This window comes from Dunckerocampus dactyliophorus, chromosome 9, assembly GCF_027744805.1.
Source record: "Dunckerocampus dactyliophorus isolate RoL2022-P2 chromosome 9, RoL_Ddac_1.1, whole genome shotgun sequence".
Classification (NCBI taxonomy): domain Eukaryota; kingdom Metazoa; phylum Chordata; class Actinopteri; order Syngnathiformes; family Syngnathidae; genus Dunckerocampus; species Dunckerocampus dactyliophorus.
This window is the reverse complement of record NC_072827.1, coordinates 14,891,031-14,910,796: the sequence shown is the minus strand read 5'-3', so window position 1 is coordinate 14,910,796 and position 19,766 is coordinate 14,891,031. Positions and strand designations below refer to the sequence as shown.

The 19,766-nt window shown below is 39.8% G+C and overlaps 1 protein-coding gene across 3 annotated transcripts in view; it reads right to left on the bottom strand.

Annotated features, from left to right (window-relative positions):
- Window positions 1–1,077: 1,077 nt before the first annotated feature.
- The window catches only part of igfbp5b (insulin-like growth factor binding protein 5b), a 38,616-nt gene continuing 19,927 nt past the window's right edge, over window positions 1,078–19,766 (bottom strand). For all 3 annotated transcript variants that reach the window (XM_054787225.1, XM_054787226.1, XM_054787227.1), the window contains 3 exons: window positions 6,963–7,177; window positions 6,673–6,792; window positions 1,078–4,503 (listed from right to left, as the gene is read on the bottom strand). In XM_054787225.1, coding sequence (XP_054643200.1) covers window positions 4,366–4,503; window positions 6,673–6,792; window positions 6,963–7,177 — 473 coding nt within the window. In that variant the 3' untranslated portion in view covers window positions 1,078–4,365. The remainder of the gene's footprint in view (window positions 4,504–6,672; window positions 6,793–6,962; window positions 7,178–19,766) is intronic.

Here is a 19,766-nt window from a genome sequence, read left to right as displayed (position 1 = left end):
TGATATCCTGCAGGCGAGTCCTGATGTCTCAGACTCATGTCTAAGAGGTTTATCAGCTCGAGCCGAGGAGATTAGTCACCGCTTACTGCAGAGATAAATCGACTTTAAACTGTGCGTTTTAAGACAAACTAAGGCAGGGGTCACCAACACGGTGCCCTTGGGCACCAGGTTGCCCCTAAGGACCACATGAGTCGCCCGCCAGCCTGTTCTAAAAATAGCGGCAGTTCCCAGCTAATCTAATCAAATTTTTTTGAGTTGCTATTATTGTTTAAATCACACTTGACAATATATATTTAAAAAAACACTTTAAAAATACTGCATTGGAAATGAACTCTGACCTAGTACAGTTCAAAGGTCAGTATTGTGCGCATGACCAAAATGTAGCATTTGTGGAGATCTTGCAAACATGGCGGGAACAAGCTAGCGGGAACAAGCTAGCGGGTGCAGCGAAAATGAGATGGCTGACCCTCAGAAAAAATAAAGAAAACATATCATTTTCATGATGAATGCGAGGTAAGGGTTTTTTTTTTACAGCACAATACAGAAAGACATTTCACACCGTGTCACACAAGCTACCATGCTAGCTAGAAAAAATGCTACGTGAAGACTAGAATGGAACCGATGTAATTTCCACTCTCTCCGGTGTTCAAACGGGGCGCGACTACAATGGTAAGAAGAGCGTCGCCGATGTTTTACATGTTTTATTATTTGTACTTACATGGTGCAAAGTAATTCATGATTTGTGAAAAAACGTTAGCGGCTAGTGAATATGGGACATTGTGATGTGTACACTTGCACTTAAGAAAAAATATAGAAATAAAGTGTTGCAAATTGATAGTTATGTTTTTTTAAATGATTAATTATTATTATTATTAATAACAACATATAGTTAAAGGCAAATTGAGCAAATTGGCTATTTCAGAAGGGTGTATCTAACTGGTAGTCCTTGGCATTCATCGGCACCCAAGAAGGAGCTCTCGCTTTCAAATGGTCGGTGACTCCTGAACTAAGGCTACGCATTTCGACAACAAATACAACACAAGAGAAAAAAAAAAGTCGGACCAGAATGAAGAAATGAATACATAACTTTATTTAAATAAATGCTTTGTCATAACAAAAAAGACAAAGGTTAAAAGAGTACATATAAATTACAAGTTGAATAAATATTACACAGTGATATTCACTTTAATAATTTGATTTTTTTGTTTTATTCTTATTTGTCTTATGTCGTTCCAAATACTGACCATTTCCATTCCCCCCATCCTCCAGCCACGTAGGGATCTTTTTCACAAGCCAGAGAACACCAAATATGGATAACCAATTGTACTGTTTCATTACATCCAGAACAGGTTATGTATTCAGAAAAGCCTGTATTTACTGTACTCCTAAAGTATGACGTGTGAGTTAAAACCAGTAAGGAGTTGCAACAAAAACCTGAGGAACTCACCACTTCCAACCACTTGTAGACACACAGGAATTCACATAGCTGAATAAACCAAGTAACATGAATTTTGTCGACAAAATCTCGCCATTCATTTTCTATGCCGCTTAATCCTTTGTCGACAAAATGCATTTTGTTATCCAAACCTGGCTGTAGTGTGTCATTCCACAGATTTCACTGACTCCCGATAACTGTCCTACAAGCTGTATCTAATGATATGCAGTTGCTGACCCCATGTAGGGGAAGTGGCTAGACCCTGAATATTTCCACTGTACAAGGTGGTCACTCTTCCCATGTCACTGCCTCTCAAAATACCAGCCCCACCACCAACGCATCTTAACGCTCATCTCTGTGAAAGACGCTTTAACAACACCTGAGGCTGAGTATTATCTCTGTTCTATGTTTCTGTAGTGGAGGTCCCAGGCATGGGCTGCAGAGCCCCTGTCAACAAAATATCACCCAAAGTAACCTTTACAAGGTAAGCACAACATTAAACAACATTAAGATTTTTTTTCTTCTACTGACTTCATGTTACTACATCTTAGGTCATTGTCATTTATCAATATCAATAGTGAGTACTTGAAATATGTGCAAGCTGCTTTTTTTTTTTTTTTTTTGAAAGTGGCAAAGGGGATTGGGTGCTAGGGGTGGGGCAGTGCCTTGATAATGTAATCAAAACTGGAGGCCTTTTCGAATTTGCAACCGTTTCCTTTGTTGAAGCAGAGGGAACTGTTGTTTTACCTAAAATAAAAAAATAAAAACTTTGGAGTCCCCCGTCTGGCAATCATATACATTGGTATTCAAAAAAACAAAACGAGCTTACAGGAATCTTAGCTTATCGGTTATGAAACAATGATCATATGGAGGTTCAACAGACTGCAGGTATACAGCAGTTCACATTCAGAATAGCCTTGACACCAACCACTTCAACTGATCCAAGAACTAACCCTTATTGTCACTACAGGAAGTGTCGTCCTTATGAGGGGCTCTGAAAAAGATGTGACCTGTGTCATTGTTGCATCACATTTAGGTATACAGTGGAACCTCGCGTTAGCAAGTGCCTCGGTTGGCGCATTTTTTGGTTTACGTCTTATTTTTGTGTACATTTCCCTGTTGGCGCGAGTCTAGTGGTACACTGCGTGAATCCAGCCGTGCTAGTAACGTATGATCACGGCTGCAAAATAACCCACAATGGCGCCAATGGAAGTTGCAGGTGCCAGCATTTTGATAACGAAGGTGAGAAACAGTTTTGAATTCAAGAAATAACTCGTAGCAAAATATGAAGGTGTCGTAGGTGTGGATATCTCTTATCTCTGATGTCTCTGCTCGTCATCCCCATATTTCTCAACAATCACGTCTTCAATCAAGATAAAAATGTTTTCTGCATTTTTGGGTGTCTGGAACGGGTGAATTGGATTTGCATTATTTCTTATGGGGAAAAATGTATTTGATTAGAGTGCGTTTCAGAACAGATAAACGGCGCTAACCGAGGTTCCACTGTATTTGCATATAGGAAGGCACTGAGACTTTTACAAAAGACACAAAGCAGTTCTATTTAAATTGACCTGTTTGTTGTGATAACACTCCTAGTTGAAACTGGGTAAACGTCAGGTATTCCAGCTTATGACCACCCTATGTCATTCACAATAACACATTGGAATCCATTCCAGCTGTTTTTCCAAGCACATTTTAAATTGCTGTCAAACTTTGCTTCTATAGGAAAGAATACAATTCAATGACTAGATTAAAACACACCATGATCACACTGAAGTCCAAGTACTGAGTGGAAACCACTTGATGAAATGGAACATGGCTCAAAAATGTGGGCTGTCTGTACTTCACTGAAGGCAAATAAAACAGCTCAAACAAAACCGTACAAAACGACACCTCACGCAACTGAATCTGAGAAGCAACCGGCCTGACCTCGCAAGTTTGATTGTGCACTCAACTCAAAAGGTCAAAGTCAAAAGTTTAGGTGAAAAGTGTTGCTTTATTTCACCAGTTAAGTCAGCGCTCGCTTGGCTCTGTCACCCCGCATGGCAGTGTCTGCTCAAATAGGCACAGTTGGCATATCAGGCTAGCTACATTGTCAAAGAGCCACATACATAAATCCATCTGTAATGATCTGATTCCTCTTTTGCTGCCAAACGCTCCACGTCCAAAAACATATTTTACATGAGAGAAAAGGACAGTCTCAATACCACCTCAAGCGCTACGAGCAGTACTTGTGACAAAATCAAACAAGAGAGAAAAAAAATGACATTCTTTTTTTGTAATAGGCTCACTCCATTATACACCAAAGCAGGCTAATACACACATTCACACTGTAAACATACACGCATTCAAGCTCACTTTATTTTGTGAAGTTACACGTCTAAGAAGATTGCCCTGTTTATAAGTGCTCGGACAGAACCACATACCCAAAAACTGGTGCAGCACACCCCTGTCTCAGTTATGCTTCAGGAAAATGCAAATACAAAAGCTCAGCCAATTCAAAGTTCGATTGTGAATAGTTCTGAATGCAATTATTTTTGCTTTGTTTTTACAACATCAATGTATATGAATACATCTGCTTCACAGAAAGCCCCCAGTTATAAAAATATATCCATCGCGTGCATATATTTTTATGAATATGCAGCCCGTGAACCCAGCTGGCACAAGGGGTCCCATGTGCGCTGCTGTCGAGAGACCTCCTTATAACTTTTCCCCTCATTTGGAGATGAGTGTTTGGTCAGAAAATTTGCAGTCTTTCTTCTTAATCCTGGTCCTTTCATGTTGAATTTCTATCTTAAAATCTGAAAAGAATAACTCTTGAAGTGAAGGGAGATTAAAGGTGTGATTCAGAGAGGAAATGTCGGCCCCCGGGTCATGTCGAAGTTAGGGTTGTGGGGTTGGGGTTGATTGTGGTCCGTTTTCTTTCCATTTTACTCATTGTTGTTATTGCTGCTCTCCAGGTCTTTACACTGAATGTCTCCGCCACTGTAATCTGTCCCGGGGAGTTGAACGCCATACTTGTCCACGCACCAACAGATACCCCGTTTGCGGCCACGGGATGGCTTGCACTGTGGGGCAGGAAAGAGGAGTTTGAGTGAAACCGATGGATGGTGTGCATACGTGCATGCGTCTGGCAAGTGCATCCATACGTATGCCCACAATAAGTTAGTCGTGCATCATGTTAAGAGTTAGTTTGGGAGATACAGCAAAACCGAATATACAGTAACAAAAAAAATCAAAATTCTACTGCTGATTAAACATAGTTCATTCATGTATGAGGACGTAAATAAACCATCCCTGGTCCATTTATTTAAACTAGTGTGTGACAAGTTTGGGCAAGTTGATGGGAATAAATGACAGTATACAGTCAGTTTTCGGAGGCCCTGGTTTTCGTATGATTGGGTTTTCGACTGAAATTGTCACCAAAATGTTGCCTTGGTTCTCGTACACTGTCTCAGTTAACAGACTGTTGTATTTACCCTTTGGTATATTGATAGGATTGATAGCATGTTTATTTAGCCATTTTGGATCACACGCCCCACATCAAATCTCGCAATACTACAGTAACTTATACAATACTACGGTATCCTGGAAGGCACATTCATTTGGCAAACTCAAATGAGAATGTTAGACAAACTATAGTAGTCCTTTGCCCTTTGTTTCCGTGAAAATGAGTGCCCAAACAAACTTTGGTGACTCACTGTCCATGCATTTTTTTGTTAAACGCGACTGTTCCATATCCCGCCATGAGGCCAAAGAAAGTTGCAAGTGCCAGCAATTTGATAAAAAGGTGACAAACACTGTTAAATTCAGGAAAGAACTCGCTAAATCACAAAGTATGAAGATGGCTTCCGCGTGGCCAATCTCGCCAGGATGTACGGAAAGTACGCATCAACAATAAGCCATCCTGGCGAAGAAAGACGAAATCAAGGAAGCTAGTGTTGTGGAAAGGGCAAGGGTGTTAACAACATGACGTAATGAATTATTAATGACTCTTCTCACACTTTGTTTTCTGAGTTTCAGCTGCTCCCCTCCAGGTGGCGATAAATGGCTGCTAAATTTAGAACCAATAAGATTTTTAAAATTGTTTTATATCTTTTGTTTTTGCTCTGTATTTATAGGTGCTTGTATATAAGTGTAGGCATTACAATGCTAATGATAGTTGTTTTATTTTGTTTTATTCCTATTTCACTCTCGCAATTGAACAAACAAAAAACCCATTAGCATTTGTTTTAAGAGCTATATTGTGTATTAGTGTGTACTGTATGATTTTTTGTTGGTTGTCGTAAAACTCATTATTCTCTGTAAAATGTATTTTTGTTCATATTTTTGGGTGTCTGGAACGGGTTCATTGGATTTACATTATTCAATATCAGAAACATTTTGCTTTGGTTTTCATACGTTCCGTTTTTTGTCAGACCCTTTGGAACCAATAATAACAAAAACCAAGATACAGTTGTCCCTCGCTACATCACGGTTTGAACATCGCTCCCTCACTCTATTACAGGTTTTCAAAAATGTATTAATTAATGAATGATCACTGTTTTTTTGGTTATTATTAGTAAAAAAATATATATTGAAAGAAAAATTACATGTAGTAATCTGGTCACTTGGCGTCGATAATGTTACATTGATGAGACATGACGTTAGATGACATTACCGTCACACTGCATGTAGTCAGCCATGGCAGGCCCGACATGATCGGATGGAAAAAAAAGGTTCTTCTCTCATTCCGTGTGGAAGTGGTAAGTTTTGGCTAACTGGTTAGCTTGGTAGCTTGCTATAACAGCAACGGCCGTGTCTCATGTCCCTGTAGTGATCCCGTAGTCTGCGCAATGTGGTGTAAACAAAGGATAATAGGAGTATAAAGGTGACTATAGGGGTGCTATTTCATGTCTACAGGGTTCTAATAATGTTAAAAACTGTATTTAGAAAGTCATGAACAGGTTTTCTATGCTTTATCTACGAAAATTTCTACAACGACATCCTACTTTGCAGAAATTCAATTAGCTCGGTTGGGTCTGGAACCAAAAACCTACACCTAAACACTTCAAAGTGTGCACCAAATTTTGGGGAGATTCTTAAAATTTAAATGAAAAAATCAAATTAAAATTCCATCTGACTTATGGGGTCATATTTGGGGGTTTAATAACAACCCAGTAGGGGTGCATGTTTTGGGAAATTTGAACGATTGTAAAATAACCGTACAAAACATGGCAAATGTGATACACGCTTACCTGCTTGCGTTTGAAGAAACCTTTTCTGTCACAGTTGGGAAGATACAAAGACAGAGCCATTACTCGAGAAGTGTCCTTCATTCCCTGAATTATCCCATCAAGCTTTCTCCTGCAGGGTCCCTTTGAGATGAGACAATGTACAAAAAGTATTTGTTTGACTTGTTCGTGACTTTTAAGCTTCTATTCAAAGAAACTTTGCAGTAGAATATTTTATCACTCGTGGCTGCCTAGTAAAATAACAGTTTAAGATGATGCGAAGCCAGTATCTTTCACCAGTATTTGATACTCACAAATTCAGGTTCGTGTTTGTCAATGGGCAGAGGAGAGTAGTCCATCTGGGAGCCCATGGAGCGTTGCTTTCCCAGCTTCCTCTTAAGCTCCTTACGCATTGCATGGACTTTTTTACTGTTGACAATGTCTTTCGTAAGGAGTGGAACTTTAGCTGGCTGCAGCTCCTCTGTAATCTCTGTGGCCATGGTGTCCTCATGCTCTCGAGACTCACGATCTGTAACCCCCACAAAAGATGTAGTTCATGAATATCACCTCTTTCATTAATACTCTGAGCTCTTCATACTGTATGTGTGTTTTGCATCACTGTTTGTGTTATGTACGTCTGGCAATTACTGTGATTTCATTTTTAGGATTTTTAGATATCAAGCTTTGCAGCTGGTGTGTGTTAGAAGCAAAACAGAAGACGTTTAAGGCACTTGAACGGGCGTGACGGTGGTGGACATAAAAGGTAACAATTGTTATTGGACTTCCAAAGTTCCTGTACTTTGGCAATATTATCTGTGTAGCAGAAATTGTGTGCGTATTTTGAAAACAGCACATCCGTCGTGACTTCCACTGCAAGTCATTTTACTGGATGCAATTACAGTTCATATCAAAGCCCCACAATAAAACCGTGACATTCCTGTCAGGTTTTTATATCCTTGTTTTTATCCAATATCCAAGATTAATTCATCAATCAAGAAAAGATCATACATTTTATCACCGGTGGCGGAGCTACGGGGTGGCTGTGGCCACCCTTGGTCACTCGCCAGCCACCACAATTCTTAAGTGTGATTCAGCACGTAAATCTGTTAATATTGGAAGCTCTGTGTAGCAGCATGGTGGGCATCTAAACCATGGAGTCTAGAGTTAAGGCGTCCGCTTCCGTATTATGCCTTGCGTGGGTTTGGCCGCCATGATGTGACGAGAATCTAGAAATTGTGCATTGAAAACATGTCCTCGGCACACTGCTCAGCTATTAATTGGTCTAATAGACACTCCAAAAGCAGTGGCGGAGCTCTGGGGTCAATTTAGTGCCACGCCATGTAAGTAATGGTCTCACCTTGGCCACCCCAATGAAAAATTTCTGGGTCCGTCACTGTTTATCACCACTATATATAGGCACTAAAAAGGGAACAACCCTGACTACAGAGCAGCTTAAAAGACCAACAGGTTACTGGTGGCTGCAATCTACCTTAACAACAGCACAACACTCCTCCCCGTCCCCTACACACTTCATTCTCACATCCAGCCATGTCTAAAGTGCCTTCACGTCAGCACGTCAGCATGAATATTGTGACATGACAAAACAGCAGCTTTTTCTTAAATCCCATAAATACATAGGAGCAACAGATGTTCTTACGTGAGGAGTCAAATACAAATGTTTTTCATTTCAAACCATGCAACATTTAATTAATTCAAGCAAAGAGGCTCATCTTATGAATCTGGATATTTTATTCTAAATGCATCTGTCATTTTGTGTTGACCATATTAAAATCCTTCATTATAAAGACAATCCAAATAATGTTATAAATAATAATAAAAAAAAACCCTCTAAAACCAATCCAATATAAAATCGTAACGACAATACTCGTGGAAAAATTGCAATTAAGATTATTTTCCCAAATCAGCCCTCGTATTAACCCTTGCATCGCAGTTTATGGCAGGGGTGTCTGCGTACTGAAAAGTGAAAGTATGCAAGGGCCATTTTGGTATTTTGTAAAAGAAAAAAACTGCACCTCAGCTTTGTGATATCGGTGAAAAAGTGTATTATTAGTATGAGCTTCGGTCTTTGCTCTTTTTTTTTCATTTTTCCAACTTTCTTCTTAAATTTTCTTTTCGTAATATTCTGACTTTATTCCCATCATATTTTGAATTTATTCTCAGAATATTGTCACTTTTTCCCCAAGCTAAAAAAAAAAGGCCGCACGGTGGCCTTGTGGTTAGCATGTTGGCCACACAGTCAGGAGATCGGGATGATCTGGGTTTGAATCTCCGTTGGGCATTTCTGTGTGGAGTTTGCATGTTCCCCCCGTTCGTGCGTGGGTTTTCTCCGGGTACTCCGGTTTCCTCCCACATTCCAAAAACATGCATGTTAGGTTGGCAACCCTAAATTGTCCATAGGTATGAATGTGAGTGTGTCTCGCCCGAAGTCAGCTGGGATAGGCTCCAGCATACCCGCGACCCTAGTGAGGATAAGCGGCATAGAAAATTGATGAATGGAATTTTCCAAAACTTTTTTCTCTTAATATTTTGACTTTATTCTCATAAAATTGAAGTACAGTTTTTTTCCATTTCTGCTGATGTTTTTGGTTTTCATTTTCCAACTATTTCAGCTTTCTTCTTGTAAATTTTCTTCTCGTAAGTATAACTTTATTCCCATAATATTTTGACTTTATTCTCATAACATTCACATTTTTTCCGCAACTTACTTTCCCAAAAATTACGACTTTTAATTCAAGTACACGTTTTGACGTATTGCTCCCTCGTCGTGATCAGCTATTGGTTTATTTAAACTCGCTAATCAATGATTGCCCTCCATAATCAAATTCTAAAAGTCATATGAAACATCTTAACATTGTCAGAATTTTTATGGGATCACAAAAGTCACTCCTAAAATTTCTGGCTATGACTGTATATTATATTGTCCTTTTAAAATTTTTATAATATTGTGCATAATATATTGTAGAAGATTTATGTGAAAATCTGAGCTGGTAGAAATAGCAGAATATAACAATGTATTCTTCCAAGCAGAAGGCATTTTGGTTTGAAATATTTCCAATCCAATCCAGCACAGTGGTCCAAAGTGCTGCACAGAATAATATTTCAGTTACGTCACGAAGTAATTTACGAAAGCTGCCCAATTCATGTTCTTATTTTATATTTACGCTATCTTTGTTTTTACTGCACAACCTTGGAACTGATGACAAATCCTTTAAATTTTGGTCCGAACCAGAGTACTTAACGCAAACAGCCTCAAAGGTTGGGCACGGTAGTCAACAACAGAGGAGGACTTATGATGCCATTTTAAGGCAATGGTGATAATTTTTCATAGTAGTCTACCAGTTATTTCACTTAATATTGATTACATGATTTTCATTTTTCCCCCAAAAACATATGTTAAAAAAGAGCGGTCGTCTTATATTCCGAGATTTGGGTTGTTACGCTGTCATTGTGTTAACAGGCAAATCAGCAGGTTTATAATTTCTAAAACCCACTGGATTGAAACTGAACAGAAATGCTGCAATGCAAATGAACTACAGTAGAACCTCGGTTAGCATGTTTTTCAGTTAACGCCGAAAATTACGCCAACATTTTACCTACGTTTGAGTACATTTTCTGACTAGCGTACACTATGGTGCACGTCGTCATGTTATTAATACACTGCGTGAGGCCAACTGTGTTCTTAATGTGTTTATGTCACAAAACGTCCTTGCTAGCAGCCCATTAGCTTGTTAATACATGGAAACAGGAACCAGAAGTGAACTCCGTCACCAGTCTGCGATGTCATCAGCGGTTGACTCTAGTTCCTTGCTAGTTAACTAACACAGTTACGCCACAAGTCTAGAATTACAGTTTTACATGCATAAAACAATACTAACTGCAAAATTACAAATGAAAGGGATAAATGAACATTTACTGTAAGATGACTTTTGCTTTCATTGAAGATGACGTGTTGACAAATAGTTTTTTTTTGGTTACAGTTGGACCTTCTGGAATGGATTAATAATGCTAACCAAGGATGTATATACTGTAAATACAATATATTGCTGTTGAAATCAATATTGCCGTCTAATTTATGTTTGAAATGTCTTTCTAACCCTGAAAAGAAATCAAACGAACTATGCAGTTTTGAGTGTCAAAAGTGCAGTGACAGTAGCGAGCGTGTGCTGCCATACCAACACATAAGCAGGTGTCGTCTGTTTGTGTTTGTGCTACCAATTGCTGCCTTCTGTTTATTTACATAGGAGAGGCCCAGGCACAATCAACAGCTGACAAACTACAGCTGACACAAAACTTTCCAAATAAATAGTCCTCAGCGAAATCTGCCGTCAAACGCAGATAAACAGTGTTAAACAGCTCATAAGGCATCTCGATTGATCGCTGAATAAAGTTACCATACTCGGTATGTTGTGCAAATAAACTGCATCATATGCTATCAAGGGACTGTCAGACTGTCATTTTCTAATGCCTTTTGTGGAGACAGCGTTTTTAAAAATAAAAATATCACTTTTTCTGTAACTTACTGCACATTGCAGTACTTGTCTGATTACTGGACTGCTCTTGATTGAGCAAGTGATCATAACAATGAAGATATTTAAGATTGGAGGACGTGTCTTGGTAGGATATCCATAGGTTGGGGTCCCTTATCCTGAGCATACCACCTCCTTCTACACCCCCTCCTGTATTTAGAGCTCAGCCTCTCTAAGCCAAGACCCCCACCAGAGGTGCTTTGACGCCACAAAAAGAAACCCTCCGTCCCCCCTCCAGCTTAGTTGTACCACAAGTACTGAGTTATTGTAGGGGCTTGGACTAGCTGAAGCTATGATGCCAGTGGACGACCCCGGTTATATTTATCTGACAAGGAAACCCGCTGTGGTGCAAAGGGCCAGACGCACTGAACCAGAGAGGAATGTTGGCTGCAGACTGTAGGCCAACTGCTGTTGAAATACAAATCAACCTCCATACGCGTACAGGGGCATGGAAGTGAGACAACGCGTTCGCAAACTATGTATTAACAAGTTGCTAACTTTGCTGACTATTCCTAGGGAAAGGTAGCAGGGACACAAACGACGAGGTTCTGATGTTCAAAGAGCCCCGACACAGCTTGAGTGTCTGGAGTCTCTAGCAGGGGAGGGGGAGAAGGTGATTACCGGAAATGGGTCTTTGGCTTCTGTACAGCCATCTCTTTGAAATTAATCTCACAACTCATGACTTGGCAGGCCTTGGGTTTGTGTTTAGATGTGCCCTTGTGTCTCCCTCCCAGACTACCGCGCTATTATTTGCTGAATATAAATACGTCCAACAAGCACTCCTATGTATACCGTTCATGACTACTTTTATTTACTTCATTTTTTTGCTGTATATTTGAATCCTTTTGGGACACATTGTGTTATCTTACCAAACACAGTGGCACCTGGGTTTCTGACTAAAAATTACACGGAGCAATTTTTCCCAGGGGCAATAATGTAAATCCAATCATTTGTCCAAGACAATCAAAATATTAACAAAAAGTGGATTTTATAGAGAATAATTATAGTTATACTTGCAGAAAAATTGTAATAATTATAAATGATGAATAAAATGGATAAATGAACATTTCACATTACTTTTACCTTTCATGATGACTCGTTGAGAAGACGGCGAGGAGCGGACAGATTGTTTGTGATCTCACCTATACGCCTTCCGCAAAATTTGCTTCCTTCATTTCTTATTTCTTCGCCAGGATGGAAGTTATTGTTGAGGCAGCAAACGGACTAGTTTGTGTAACTTTTGTGTAACTCCATCCACATTGCGGCCCGACCGATTAATCAGGCCCGTTATAGCCAAAAGAGAATAATCGGTAATCTGCCAAAATATGGTCGGTTAACGCCGATGTTCACACTTATTTTTCACTAATAAAATGTAGGTAATGTGGTGTTTTTCCTAAAAATGATTAGGGCCCAAACAATTAATTTAATCTGCCGATTATACCTATTGGAGAATAGATGTTTACTGAAAAAGTTCTACTTTTTGCACTATGGCCTACCTCTGTTAGACAATGAAAGTGAAAGTAAATGTCTTAATTCATAAAGACTGCATGATTTTATTTCCCAGAGGTTTACTGACTTTTTGCACATTATTTTTTTTTGTTTTATGTTCAAATTCTTCATATGCTGCCTCTGTTCCACACAATTTCTGATAGCAAATGTATTTTAAAATAGTGCAATGTTCTCCCTTGAATGTATGTCTTTGTAACAAGTGTTTGTAACTGTATTTAAGCCATCAAAATCAGATATATTTGCCTGAAAAATGTAAAAATTAAAACGGCTGATATATTGGTTATCGGAATTTTTTATGCCCTAATAGTGGAATCGTCATCGACCCCCAAAAAATCCATATCGACTGAGCCCGAGTCACATTTTTATTAATACCAAAAGATTAAACGTGCCAAAGGGTGAAATACAACAGTGTGTTAAGTGCAATATTGTACAATAACCGAGACAGTCTACGACGAATTTTGGCGAAATCGTTGCCGAATCATACCAAAACTGGGACGTTTGAAAACCGAGGTCTGGTCCGGAATGGGTTGTGCAATCAGACGTAAAATTACAGCTTGTAATTGAATGCGTAGTTCAGTTTGAACACTTTGGCAGTATTGTATACATGACACTGGAGCGGCAACAATTAATCAATGCATCAATGATTAATTCATTATCCAATTAATCGACAACTATTTTGGTATTTGATTGTTTTTTTATTTTAAAATGTAAATAGCCTCCGATTTCAGCCTCTCAGATGTTACATTTTTTTACATTTCCGTCGTCATCCATGAAAGCAGACCTATTATCTTTGTGTTTGAGGCAAAACAAGATATTCACACACATCAGCTTTGACTTTGGCAAACAGTGATGAACATTTTGGCCTCTTTTCTAATATGTTGTGGACCTAACCACTAACTGTGTTTGCTTCATAATGATTCGGTCCATCTAGAACCTAATCGATTACTCGATTAATCGAAACAAGCTTCAGATTAATGGATTTAGAATATAATCTTCAATTGCAACCCGATACGATAGACTTTATGTTGACAATTTTGTGACATTTATCAAATCTTTTCAGGGTGGGCTCTTTGATGAGCAGCTCATACCAGTTCCTCCATGCTTCAGGTGCCCAGCTTTTAAAGGAGGCTTAGAGGGTCCATATTTTAACCCCTGAAACGCAGCCAAGCACTGGACAGATGCCAGGTGAGCCAAGTCATGTGCTTCGCCACCATTCACTTGAGCCCAAAGCCGTGCTGCCATCTTCCCGTCCACTTGAGTTCAAGATTTCAATTAGGACAGAAGAAGCTCAAGAAGGTGCACCTGATACGTCTCTGTTTAAAAATTAACATCTGCACATAATTATGCTTCATAAATAACCCACGCAGAGCATCACTGATAAACCATGCCTGTTTTGGATGATGGTCTTTCCGGGATCATTGGTGCCATGAAATACAATTTAGGTGGCCACATAACAATAGAGTCTCACACCTTCCATTGGAATTCCCTGAGTTACACCACGCTATGTCCGGCCTTTGATAAAGCCAGTCTCAGATCAGCATCTGAAATTACATCTTTTCAAGATGCAAGCAAGCAGTGAATAGACTGCTGTTTAATCTCAACAGAGGTGGGACAAGATAATTATAGGGATAAATGAGCCGGAGGGCCTGTGTCATATAAAGTGTGATGCTAGAAAACCATCCTTCAGCCTTAGTCTGCCTATTTAATATTTGAGCCTAAGGCCTGATATTCCTGCAGTTTCTGGGTGGCACGGAAGGTGCATAGTGAAACTGAGGTCCTGATGACCACGGAAAAATTGTTATAGCAGCTGGAAAAGAATGTTGACAATTTAGAATGGTGATTTTTTTTTTTTCATCACTGGGATAAAATAAAAGAGTGACATAACATTTTAATTATGTAGTCGTGGTTTTGTTCCAAGCAGCCAACAGGTTACGCCCTCCTCTCCACAAAACCTGCTGTGCACAAAGTCTGGCACACATCTTAGCAGAGACTAATTGAAACAGCTTTATTTCAACTAAATTGTGTCTTATCTAATATTAAGTTATTCAACGGAAATCAACGTTTTAAATCGGTATATCCTCTTAGCATGAATTCCTGTTTACTGAAGTCAACGTCACAGGTTGCAGGAAATACCTTCAGAATCGCATTGTTCACACAGAATCGTAGCTATTTATGCCACGCATTCAGGAAACCAGGACGCAAGAACAATCCGATGATTAAAAAATTGTCAAACACAACATATGAGAGGATGTAAGATATTTCAAGAAGGAAAACGGCTTGATGGAATAAACTTTTGGACCTTTCTACAGCTGCAAATAAATGATCACTCTATGTTGTATGTCATGAGGATTTTATCAGAGGAATGTGAATTGCTGTTCTGCTCGACGTTCCAAATTTTGGTCTGAGGTCTCTTCCCACATCTATGTTTGGGTTTTTAATGAGCTACATTGACGGACAAAACCTCTTTTTTGGTTAGCTGTCACCGCAAGACAATTACTGGGTGCAACAAAGCAATGTGATATCACGAGGTAGAGCATAAACAGCACACCACAGTTTAAAGACTTTTTTGTAACGTCATATTTTTGTATTTTAATACGCACGGGAGGCATTTAATGTCTAATTATCTTGTGATGTCTAAAAATAAAATATTCCTTAAATCCCTAACTTGTGCATGTAAGACTGTGAAAGATTGTGATTAATATTGTTTGCAAATAACTAGAACACATGGCCATAGAGAGTGATGTTTTACCTAGTGGGGAAGTTCGTAAAATTACAGTTTTATGATAAAAAAATGTCATAGAGTTGTCAGAAGTGAAATAGGTAACTGTGTTTTTTTACCCATGTTGACATCTTAAATCCTGGGAAGCCCAGGTTTTTGTAGGACTTGTTTTTCGGCAAAAACGATCGCCACAAAAAAGTCACAGTTTTCCTACACTGCCTCGGTTATCGTACGGCCATAGAGTGCGGCTAACAAACTAGTCAAGTACTCAAACAAAACATCCACGCATTGATGACTCAGTCTCTTTGAAGAATTGATAGTGCTTCTTTTAGAGTTGGGACACTATAGACAGATTCCAGCCAGGGAATCATTAAATCATCTTTATTATGAGCGGGTGAGTGGTTTATTTGTTCATAAAACGCACACAGAACTCTGCATCTGTTTCATACCTTCCTCATTTCAAACACTGCGCTGTGCGCACTGCATATTGTGAGTGTTAAAGGTGTCTGTGCTTTTTTTTTTCCCGTGCTTTATTTATTTTTTCATGCCAGAACTTTGTTGAAGAAGGTGAGAAACAAAGTACGACGGTAGCATCATAGTACATTTGTAATGCAGAGGTAGGAACTTTCAACACAGGTTGCAACGGGGAATGGTTTAACAGCAACACATAACAGACGCATGTAATACTATAATTAATTCACTATAAAATGTGTTTTGTGTGAATACTTTCGGGTGTCTGCAACGGATTAATTTCTGATATGAAAATGGTATTTGTTTTTTGTACGTTTTGGTCTTTGACCATTTGGAACAGATTCATGTCTCATACAGACCTTTAAATGTGAACATATGGACAAACTGCTAAGCAATAAACGCTGGATTGTTTAGAAACGGCATGTTTTTCTTGCATCAGTGATATCAACAATTTCAGTGCAAATGCGGGATTTTGAGTCGAGCAAATACCACTGTATGGCTTTGCTGGGCACTCATGCGTGTCAGCTCCAGTGGTGTAGTGTGTCCCTTTGATGACAACGTAACTCAATATCAAAGTCAGAGCTTATGTATATGTTTTCTGGCATGACATTTTCCATGACTTACAGGCTTTTCTCCTATAGTCTTCATGCACTTGAATATGAACCCGATGACCTTCCGAGTAACCTATAATAACTTGGAGCAGTATGCTAAGCTTTCACTGCACATTTCTTGGTTGCTCAAGGTGAGACAGATGGACAGCCACATTGCATGTCCATCATGACGCTGTCAGGCAGCAGTTACAGTAACCCTAGCCCAAACCGATGCTTCCTCCTCTCTCTCCCTGTGCCCCAGTGGTGGCTATGGTCAACATAAAGCACACACAAGTTCATTTAATTGCGTTTTAATATATGTAGTGCCAGAATAAGTAATTTAAGGACACAGTTTATAGAGAACAAGTCTATTGTTATTTTATTAACATTTATTTTTCTCATTTCTGTCTCTATAGGGTTCAATTTCTCATCTGTTCTTATCGCGTACGTGCCCCCTCCTTCACCCACACACATGCTGTCCACGTGCATGTGTGCACCTCGAATGTAACTGTAGAGAAGCGATTGCATTACAGTTGGCTATGCTGCGTTTAGTACATTTGTGTAAACCTCAGGCTAACACTTGTTGGGCAAAATATAAGAAAAGCACAAGTTCAACGCAGACCACACAGTTTTGTTCATGTTTTGAAACCTTTTAAAATATTACAAAAAAAGCCCCGGAAATAATCATTTTCAGGGTGAAACGGTCAGGGTGAAACATCACAGCTTACTGTTGTTGCTCCTTAGTTATAGTAATTTAACTATCCTACAATTTGCACAACCAGTCATAATGGCCATGGAGTAATGCATTGAATGATGCGGAGTATTATTAGAAGTGAATTTCATTCATACATTTGTTAATATCGATATACAGTATATATACTCATCACACACTGATCACAACCGCGTGACTACGGCAATATTGACACCTATTTGCAGGTCGGCATTTCCTTTCTGTGTGAAAAATCTAAGCAATTGCAGAGTTAGGCATCAGATGTTTGCTGAACTGAGATCTTGTGAGCTTGAAAAGGTTTGTTTTGTTGGATATATGTTCGGTTTCTTGTATTCAGACATGTTTTTAGGTGCAATAGATGGAGTTTTTAGTTGTCATCTGCCGTCTTCCTCAGAAGGGTGACAACGACTGCAGGATCTGGATTCAGGACCAGGATCGAGACACGTCAAGGTAAACAAACTCCATCTAACATACCGAAAAAACGTGTAGAAATATAAGAAACGGAACATATGTGAGACCTCGTGAGGTCAGGAACAACATGACGTGCCACCTTATGTCATGCACGACGGCACTTCTAGCGCTGTTTTATGTGACTTTGGAGGCATCGCTCATCTTGAAAGTACCAATCAAACTGTGATTGTCAGTTACTTGTCGGTAAAGACACAAGGTTTTGATGGATTTCCGTTTATATGTGGGTTAAGCATCCTGGCTTTGGAACCACTGCCGAATCATCTTTTGTTTCTTGGCAAAGTGCAATCTGTTGGAACTAAAAGTCCTTTCAGAAGCTTGAAGGATGAGGGGCCTGCTGCCATGAAGTCATAGCTGCTGGCATGCTTTGCAGGCGCTGTATCACTCCAGTAGGCCTAACTAAGTTTGAGCATGTCTCATGACTTACAATTCAGACAGAACTTTAGGCCACAGTGCGACAAAACATTAATTAATGCTTTGCCGGGACATGAGCCCAGATGCAGAGTATCAGTGAGGATTCATTACTTACAAATTTTGGACTGCAACATTTCCCCACTCCCATTGTTTGGGCCCACCATTCAGAAGGCTGCTGCTGTCATGGTCTCCTGAGTGTTGTGCACACTTGAGCTCCCCTTCCCTGTGTTTACCTTGCTCAGCTTGTATAGCATACACACAGCTGCAACCCCACACCACAAGAAACTAGACGCTTGCCTCGCCAGTTCCCATCCATGGAGCTGTTTAACAGAAGGCTTTTTAGAGGACAGAGAAGGCCAGAGGCATTCTGCTGAATCACTGCGTTGCGACTGAGTGCCCACGCAATAAACGGACTGCCAGAAAACCTGCAGTGATCTGTGAGCCAACAAAAAGTCATGTTCCCTCTCTGTGTAGTGTCTGTGATTGTGTTCTGTACGCATGTCGCTGAAATTTAATAGTAGTTGGGAAGCATCACTTGTATGTTGTGGGGACTGTTGCACTGGCTTCATAACTCTAAGGGAAAGTTTGACAACTTGCTTTTAGAGTTACGGAGTTAAGCTTAATACAGAGGATACGTGCATTGAGGGGTCTTAGCAAAAAAAAAAATGTAAAAAAAGTTTGCAAAGAAAGGAAATCATTGAAAACACGCAAAATAAATGCAAGTGGCATGCATGGCGTACATACCCTACTGATCCATCCAAATCCTCAATGAGACAAATTGTGGCCTACAATGAGCCTTGTAGCCACAATGCATGTGCCGACCAAACTATTCATCCACAAGCCGGAGTGACAGACCTGTTCCATCTCTCACAAATGCCTTAACATGATTTAAACCCAGAGCTCAACTTGCTTTTCTGCCTTTGTCCGACTCCCTGTCTTGTTTCCCTGTCTGTATCCCTCGGGTATAAAGATTTAGTGGTAATGTGACTCCGTAAGGCAAAGCCTGCCTTTTAAAACGCACTTAGACGCGACTCAAAAGTGTGATGAAAAGCATTCATTTTCTTTCGTCTATGACTTTTAATAGCTTTCATGTCATCACCTAGGCAAGTTACTTGACTCATGTAGCATCGCGGTCCAGAACCTTTCTGAGCCAACAGGCTGGCTTGTGTTGCATCCCCCCCCACCCCCCTCCTCGGCCCAGGACGTGATCACGTGCACCCAACATTGACGTCTGAGTCATTACTGAGACATTAACTTATCGGTAAATTACTGTTCTAATGTTATTTTCAACTATATTTTATAATAAACTTTTTTTTTTTTTTTAAATGTACGCATCCCAGTACTAGTTCATGGACTGAGCCGAACCAGTGGTTGGTGACCCTGATGAACAGCATAGACAAGGGAAAAGTGACAGACATTGGGGGTCAGAATAAAATACTAGTAGGTTTACAGCAGTAGCAACAGAATCACACTTAAGGACCCACTTCTGTCTGTCATGTGTACAAACACCTATAATGTGGTCTGTTCCTTACAATAAACATACGATAAAGTATAGCTGAGTCCTGGATCGATTTGCAGCCCCACTTTGACAGCCAGTGTCCCGCAGAGGAGGCTCATCTCAGCGGGGACCATCCCATGAGTGAGGCGTCTAGCGGCTCACAGCAGATTAA